Below are 8,557 nucleotides of genomic sequence, written 5' to 3'. Positions count from 1 at the left end.
CCCAAAATTTTAAAGAGAGAACAACTTATATATATATGCCAAAAATAAGGTTAACTACAATGAAGGGATAGAATATGACTCTAAAAATGAAAAATAAAAAAGATTTTTAAAAAAGGGATTGATAAGATGTTGGTTGAAAAAGGAAAAAAGGAAAATTAAAAAAAAAAAGAAAATTTAAAAAATTAACTTTGAAAGACTAAAGAATCATGGGAAAAAAGCCATGAATTCTATGTGCAGTATTCCCCTAGCGCTAGAGTACTGCCGTTCTCATTGATCGGTAAACTTGGTCTTGGCTTGCTGTTCTCGCTGATCTTCTGGGGGAGGGGCCTGTTGCCGTGGTTCCCAAGTGTCTTTGCCGGAGGCGGAATTGCCCCGCCCTTGCCCAGTGCGGGCTAAGTAATCTGCTCGGGTTTGCTCTCGGGAGCTTTTGTTCCCTGCAAGCTTTCTGTACAGCTTTGGAGGATGGGAATGAAAATGGGGGCCTCCCAATCTCCGCCCCGGAGGAGCCGAGAACTCGGGGCCCCACTCCTCAGTGCGCCCTCAGAGTAAAGCAGTCAGTCACTCCCGTCTCCCTCTCCTCTGGCCGCACTCCGTGCTCACCCGGCCTGTGACCGAGCACTTCTATCTCTGGCCCATGACCCCATGTGGAGTCTCCAAACCTAGCAGATCCCTGTGGTGCGCTCCCACGCCGCTCCTCCCAGGGGAGGAACGTGAGTCTCCCCGGATCTGCCGCTTGTTGGGTCCCTGCTGGAAGAGCGGTGGCCCAACTGTGCCGCGGATCACGGTTTATGGCAACCCCGAGCTGAGAGCCCACTCCTTGGCTCCTTCACTGCAGCCCGCTTCCCTGCTCCCAGGCCGCACTGCTTCCGCCGCACTCAGGCACCTCCGGTCTTTCTGTGACCCCAACGGACCTGAGACCACACTGCCCCGGCGAGGGTTCCACCCCCCGCTTAGCCACTGGAGCGACGTCCCTCAGCGGAGCAGACTTCTAAAAGTTCCGATTTTGTGCTCCGCGGCTCTATCACTTGCCAGAAGCGGCTGACAAAGGCCCCTTCCCCCGCCGTCTATCCTCCCAAATACCGCCTCGGATTCACTTCTCCGCACGTCCTACCTTCCAGAAAGTGGTCGCTTTTCTGTTCAGAGAGTTGCTGCTATTCTTTTCTTTGATCTCCTGTTGAGTTCGTAGGTGTTCAGAACGGTTTGATCCCTATCCAGCTGAATTCCTGGGACCAGACGAAATTTAGGTCTCCTACTCCTCCACCATCTTGCTCCTCCCCCCGGAGCTTGGTATTAAAAGAAAATGTTTCTAATCCAAATATACCTCAAACTATCTGCATATCTATTTGTGTATGTAGGGACGCCTGGGTGGCTCAGTCAGTTAAGCCATCTGCCTTCGGCTCAGGTCATGATCCCAGGGTCGTGGGATTGAGCCCTAGCCTGCTTCTCCTCTTCCTCTGCCTGCTGCTTCCCCTGCTTGTGTGAGCGCTCTTTCTCTCTATGACAAATAAAATCTTTAAAAATGCATGTGTGTGTGTGTGTGTGTAAAAGCATCTTCTCACCCTCTTGGGAACTCTGACCTGGAACGTGGCCCTGTCCCAGTTCAGCATCATCATGTGCACCCAGTCATGGATCCCCCTTCTCTCTGCTGTCTATTAGCTCCCGATTGAGGATAAAATCAGGATCATTGCGCAGAAGATCTATGGGGCTGATGACATTGAACTGCTTCCTGAAGCTCAACACAAAGTTGAAGTCTACACAAAACAGGTAGATATTCGGTTGTTCTGTCACTTCTTTACAGAGCAGCCTGGGAGCAGAGCCCCCGAGTTCTCCTAGCCCTGCTGGGTGCCCACTACCTCGCTTTTCTGGGTGTTAGCCCTCTCCCCTCTGAATACTGCGTTTGGATGAGATGGTCCAGGCCTTTATCTGCCCAGGGGTGGTATATGAATGTGTGGAAAAGCCAAGAAAAATAGGGAGTGTCTTCCTCAAATATTAAGAGCCTGCCTTCAGTTGTGTTCTCACGTCTGCTCCAAGCTACCATTTTTAATTGGTTATGTAGATGAAAATACAATACTCACTTTTGGAATATGGTTGTGGGTCCTTGCTGCTCTCACCCAACAGAGATTTTTTTTTTTTTTTGGATCTCTAATAACTGAGCTTGGGGTCAGTGAGGTCCAGGTGGGTATAAAGGGAATGGATGATTTAAATAAATGGAAGAATCGGTATCATCACAGTGCCCAGGTGCACTTGGTTGCACTGTCAGCTTTTCACTGGTCCTGCTTCTTCCCTTTTCTCCTCAGGGCTTTGGGCACCTGCCCATCTGCATGGCCAAGACACACTTGTCCTTGTCTCATAACCCAGAGCAGAAGGGTGTGCCCACAGGCTTTGTCCTGCCCATCCGTGACATCCGTGCCAGTGTTGGGGCCGGTTTTCTGTACCCCTTGGTAGGCACGGTAAGTGAGTGCTACAGGCGGAGAGCGGGCTGGTTCATCGGGGCTTCGCGTCTGAGATGGGCCACCAAAGCTGCCGGGCAAGCGCTGCCAGAGCGGAGCTCCTCACTGAGCAGCAAGCTGGCGTCAGGCCCGTTAGGACTGGTCCTCTGGCTGTGGACCATCTGGGTGTCGGTTCAAGGATGAAGCCATGACTGCTTGTCACAAATAATAGTTCTGCTTCCCAGGGGCAGTATGACCTTGACTGAATCTGGGACAGGCCTCATTGATCATCTGCGATAGTGCTAACGGATAATCATAGCTGACATTCACTGGGCGCCTTTCGCAGATGAACTCAGTCCTGCCAAGCGTCCTTTGAAGTAGGGACAGAGGCTTTCCCTGTCCCGGGTCTTCTTGACAGGCCTGGAGCTTAGGCCTGAAACTCATTGGGAATTCATTGTTTCTGAATAAAGAAAATGCCCTTAAAATGCAAGTGAACCCTGTAGATGTGAAAAGTGAGGTCGCCTATTTCCACTTCAAGATGCATTCATTATCAGATGCTTCTTTATCTTAGGAATCGTATGCATATGGAGAGAGGAGCTGACCATCCCAGGTTAACAGCTGCCCTGTGCCTGGCTTACCCCCTTTGATACCCCCTTTGATCTGCCCGGTGTCCTTACCTGCAGTACAAGACTGACCTATCAAACAGCCAGTTCACGATGAAAAAGAAGCCAGTAGATCTCCTAATGGAGCTACATCCCTGTTGCAGGATTTTAAGAAAGTGGTAGGAAGCGGCATTATAGAGTCAAAAGTATGTAACGTGAAAGCCACATACAGTTTTCGCTGCTGGTTCTGGCCTTGGGCAAGTTATTAACGATCTGTGCCCTGCTCCCCTCAGCTCTCAGCGTGGGGCAATATCATCATGGAACAACAACGGTCAGACAAGTGCCAGTGTTTACGGCAGAGGGGACGGGGGGAATCCTCTTTGGGAAGGAGTAAAAATACGAAAATCTGAATCACTGTTTTGGGAGCCATCTTTAGGGTTTTCTACACCATGCACATCTGTGTCTGTATCAGTGGGCACACGCTCAGTATCTTTAATGTCATCTTCAGGCTTCTCTGCTAGGTCTCAGGAACAATCCCTTCCTTTTCCCCCTTCTTGTTCCCACACCCAGCAGTTGCTTACAGAGTTCACGAATAGAGACTAATATCAGATCCCTGTAGAATGTTCTGGTAAGTTATAGTTAAGTTGTAGAAGTTGAGCTTAAATTCTCCTGTCTGGATCTGATTGGGAACTTGTATTTATTCGTTTTACAAGACACTGTTACAGGTGAAAGTGTACTGAGCTTTTACTTACAAGCCTTATGGATCTGCAGCTAAGTAGATATTTGTCAAAGCCCAGTCTTGAGAAAAGAAGTAAGTACAAATGTAATCTATGGCATTACAAGCTCAGTTTTAGAAGGCCAAACTGGACCAGTCAGAATAGTGGTTATAAAGCTATCTAGACTTTGTACAGAAATGTCTTGGCCCAAGTTAAAGGACGCTAATTTCTAATGTGTTCCTGAAGCAAAATAATACAGGCTTTGATGCAAGACTTGTTAAAACAAAATTAAAAAGCAGACAAGCCTTGTACCTCCTTTTGGTCTCGTGAGAGGGGAGGAGGTGACTCAGCCTCTCCAGCCCCTCCCCTAGACCATGAAGGTGGAAGGACCTCCTGCCACTTCTTGTTACAACTGTCAGTGTGGAGGACGGTAGTGAAGCCTGGCATTTGGCGTGCTGAAGGACATGAGGGTTTCTCTTTGGGGTCATAACAGGATCAGTGACTTGGTTTTCAGTGTGTAACAAGAGTACCAATTTATTTAAAACTATGAAATAATATTCTGTTTTGTGCCTCGGGCTTCTTATCTGAAGGGAAGGTGGAAACAAAGATCACTTTATTTTTCATGCTATTTCACATCTCCTAGATGAGCACGATGCCTGGACTCCCCACACGGCCCTGTTTCTATGATATTGATTTGGACCCTGAAACTGAACAGGTTAATGGGTTGTTCTAAAACAGGTGAGTTGTTACTGGTAAGAGTTTTGCTTTTTTCCTTTGAGGTATATTTATGAATTATGGGATTCCAGCAAAAGCTCTGAAAATGCAAATTCGAATGCTTTCAAAACTTTCTTTCCAAACATCATTGAGGGGAGAGTTGGCAGTAACCAATGAAGGAAATATTCCAATTTTGGAAGAAGAGCATGGCTTGTCACGGAGCAGCGTAGGGGAGAAAGCCGCCGTCTACTGAACTCTGGAGGGACTGCCACGGAGGCTGGGCTAAGGGTCTGTGTACTTTGAGTAGATAGCAGGCAGGAGTTGAGTAAATGTCCCTGAAAATAGAAAAGAAAAGGAAGCAGGACCAGTCCGGGAATACTTGGGATCTTAAGGGAAACATCCCCAAGTACTCATCACAATGAACAAACCTTCCCTAGACACATCCAGTTGAAATTTCAAAAACATTAAAAATGTAATTGTAAAAAGTCTTCTCCAGAAAAGAAAAAAATGGCTTGTCTATGAGAAAACGGGAATTAGAGTGAACACCTGTCTTCTTATCAGAGTAAGGGGCTTTTCGACAATGGAGGAACCCCCTCGAGCTGACTTTGCACCTGCACTTACACCCACCAGATCTATCCAAAGGCTTTCAGACATGTGCAGGTTTGCCACCCCACCTCGCTTCCTAGGAAGGTATTTAGCAGTGTCCTCCGGCAAGATGGGGAATCAACCAAGAAAAAGGAAGACATGGTTTTCAGGAAACCGAATTCTGATCTGGGCAGTCACGAAGGAGAATCCTGACAGCTGCAAGGGACCTAGAGTTACAAGTCTAGGAGGGAGGAATTGAGAACCGCTAGAAAAGACAAGGGTATCAGAGGGCAATAATGCAAAACTGAAGCTCTCACATTGTTTACCAAAGTAAAGGTCCAGGTGGAAGCAAACTAGTCCTCTTCTGAGCAACCAGAGGATGGCTGCTTACAGAAGTAACTGCTTACAGAGAAGAGACGGTGTGCTTGCTGCCCGGGAACACCGTTCTTCCTTCAGGAGGGCTTCTGTGACGCTGGGAGTGTCCCTCTGGCTCAGGCCTGGCCTGGCCTCGGACAGTCTTCACGTTGCCAGGATGCAAGTGCCGCGTGTTGTTTTCAGGCCCTCGGGCCAGCCCGACAGAGGTGGTCGTGGAAAGGCTGGAAATGTCAGGGGCTTTGGCAGCACCAGAGGGGAGTGCTGCGGCGGGGCAGGGGAGAGGCGAGGTTTCAACTCTTCGAGGAACATTTACTTCTCGTTTCTTTTTCCTTCTAGATTGCCCCTCTTCAAGAAGCTGCTCCAAATATTTGGCCGGTGTCCATTCAGGCTGACTGTTGGTTAGGAAGTGTGGGGAAGTCCAGAGAAGTCCGCCCCTGCCCTGAAGATCTTAGGCAATCAAGAGCAGGCGTTTCCCCAGTAGCCTTCCTTTGGTCTTAATTCCCACCACTGTGTATAAATTAACATAAATCATGTGCAAGTCTGCTTACTTTACTGAAGTTCCACAGAATAAAAGGAAATGGATTTTGCGATCTGGATGTTTAAACATAAATTCTAGCGTTCACAGACGGTGCTGCAGTATGTCGGCCATCCTGTGGGAGCCCGTTTTGCCGGCAGAGCCCAGGACCGGAGACGCAAGTTGCGAGATGTCCTTTATGACACTGTCGTGTTTAAAGGGGTAAATGGTGCATGCTTGCAGATTTCTGGGAGGACACATCATCAGGAGACCTCCTGATAGGGTTGAGGGGGAAGTAGGGTATAGAGAATGTGCCTTTTTATCATACACCTTTCTATATTATTCCTTTTTTTTCTTTTTTTAACCTGAGAAAGGATTGCTCATACAGGTTTTTGCCCTGAACTTCCCTGGAATTTCCATTGCTGTCACATCTTTAGCACCATTCATTTTTAAGTTCTCAGGAAAGGTGGTCATAAAGCACTGACTATAGGCGAACCCTATCTGCTATGTTGGTTCAGCAGATATTTATGGAGCTGTGCCTGGGCTCCACCCCTCCCTCCGGAATGTTTTTTTTCCCCTGAAATGTTTTCCCTTTTCTCCTTGTTCTTTAGCTTCTGTCTCGGTTCCCCCTTGTCTTCCTGCACTGGATCCTTCCAGAAGATGTTGCGTCCCCACTGATGCCAGTGTAAACCCTGCTGGCGTTGGCAGAGCAGTATTTTCCCTGGTGGCCTTGGTTTCATTATCTTTAAGTCCCTAGGTTCACATCAGTGTTGTAGCACAGTTCTGCCATCCAGAGAAGTGATGGCGGTGCTTTGGGGGCATATTGCCAAGGAGTCATGCGCGCAGAGCCCCAGCTTCACCATGCTTTGTATGGCGCCTGGCACGTTGTACACAATGATGTCGTCGGTTCCTGTTCCAAAGCATCATGCGGGTCCCGTCTGCTCAGAGTTCACTGTTTTTGATGATTTTTTTAAATGTCCTGTAAGACCTCATCTGGAATGGGACTTGCTGGGAATTCATTCTGTAAATAAGGGAAGAAAGCAGTCTATTTTCAGACATAATGACTTAAAGATCATCTTAAAGGATTGAGGCTTCCTCATATCCCCAAAAGCCATGTGGGTTTACATCCTTAAGATTGATAGGAATATTGGGGCACCTTGGTGGCTCAGCTGTTAAGCATCTGCCTTCGGCTCGGGTCATGATCCCGGGGTCCTTGGGATCAGGCCCCGCATCGGGCGCCCTGCTCAGCAGGAAGCCTGCTTCTCCCTCTCCCACTCCCCCTGCTTGTGTTCCCTCTCTCGCTGTCTCTGTCTCCCTCAAAAAATAAATAAAATCTTTAAGAAAAAAAAAGATTGATAGGAATAGTGAACACAATTGGTGGGAGAGGGTGAGTGGAGTTTTATAAGCCAAAGATGATAAAGCCCTAATAAGGAATGCAAATTGTTTTTACCAGATATTGCCTGGAATGAGTGGACTATCACTAATGCAAGAATTTTCTTAAGTAGGAGTAAAATATGTCTTCAGTAAATATTCAAATGGTGTAAGTTCCTTTTTTCCACCTGGCAGTATATCTTGACGATCTTACTACGTCAGCAGTTTGAGATTCACCTTGTTTGTTATCGCTGTGTAGTATTTAAATAGTCCTCTGTCGATGGACACTTACCATTGTTTCATGGGTTTTGCTATTACAAATGAGAGAGCACAGAATATTCTCTTATGTATCAATGCAATTTGTGTAGAAGCATCTGTTGGATAAATTGTTAGCAGTGGAATTGCTCAAAAGTGACCTTTAGCTTCAAAATGAGAGCTGGCCTTTGGCTAGAAACGTGTAGAGAGAAATTATAGAAGAACGAATTTGTAAATTAGGTTTATATCTCCATTTTTCAGAAAGGCAAACTTCAAAATTGCACTGCTGTTGCCTACCAGATGAACCTGTTAAAGTCCTCTGACTCTAAAGCCTTCTCTCTTTACCAGCATTCAGTATATCAGAGCTGTTCCTAGAAGCCAGCCCCTGCCAGGCGACACAGAAATGGACTTCCTGTTTGTGACAGGCAGAAAGCTGTGCCCGTTTCATTTCCCTCCAGAAGGAAGGGATGATAAAAGGTGGCAGAAGCAGAGGGAAGAAATAAAGAGGTTAAGAACACTGCTGAGCAATTATTGATAGCATGGGTTTTGTGGAATTGATTCTTCAGTGTGTGATTAAGAAGTGTGATAAAGAGGGGCACCTGGCTGGCTGAGTTGGTGGAGCATGTGACTCTTGGTCTCAGGGTCAGGAGTTCGAGCCCCACGTTGGGGGTAGAGATTACTTAAAAAAATAAAACTGATAAAAAGAGACCGCATGAAGGATTAAAAAAAAAATTGGCAGGCCAGTTGAAGACGTGAATTCAAGACCTACAGAAGCATTAGTGCTTGGGGTACATATTAGTATGTATTGCCAGACAAGATCCAGTGCTTTACCTTGGGGCTAGGAGCCCTTCCAGATATTGTTCTTAACCCTTCTCTGGGCCACTAATGCTTTCCCATCCCATATTTGTTTTTTGTTTTTTAAGATTTTATTTATTTGAGAGAGCATGAAAGGGGAGAGGGTCAGAGGGAGAAGCAGACTCCCCACTGAGTGGGGAG

General features: G+C 47.0%; 1 protein-coding gene across 1 annotated transcript in view; it reads left to right on the top strand.

Moving 5' to 3' along the window:
- The window catches only part of MTHFD1 (methylenetetrahydrofolate dehydrogenase, cyclohydrolase and formyltetrahydrofolate synthetase 1), a 54,269-nt gene extending 48,258 nt beyond the window's left edge, over positions 1-6,011 (top strand). The window contains exons 24-26 of the mRNA XM_081829703.1: positions 1,657-1,764; positions 2,298-2,450; positions 5,758-6,011. Coding sequence (XP_081685829.1) covers positions 1,657-1,764; positions 2,298-2,450; positions 5,758-5,919 — 423 coding nt within the window. The 3' untranslated portion in view covers positions 5,920-6,011. The remainder of the gene's footprint in view (positions 1-1,656; positions 1,765-2,297; positions 2,451-5,757) is intronic.
- Positions 6,012-8,557: the final 2,546 nt, after the last annotated feature.

This window comes from Leptonychotes weddellii, chromosome 9 (assembly GCF_054177405.1).
Source record: "Leptonychotes weddellii isolate Sample4059 chromosome 9, ASM5417740v2, whole genome shotgun sequence".
In the NCBI taxonomy this organism is placed as follows: Eukaryota; Metazoa; Chordata; class Mammalia; order Carnivora; family Phocidae; genus Leptonychotes; species Leptonychotes weddellii.
The sequence above is the reverse complement of the archived record's forward strand: the minus strand, read 5'-3'. Positions and strand labels throughout refer to the sequence as shown.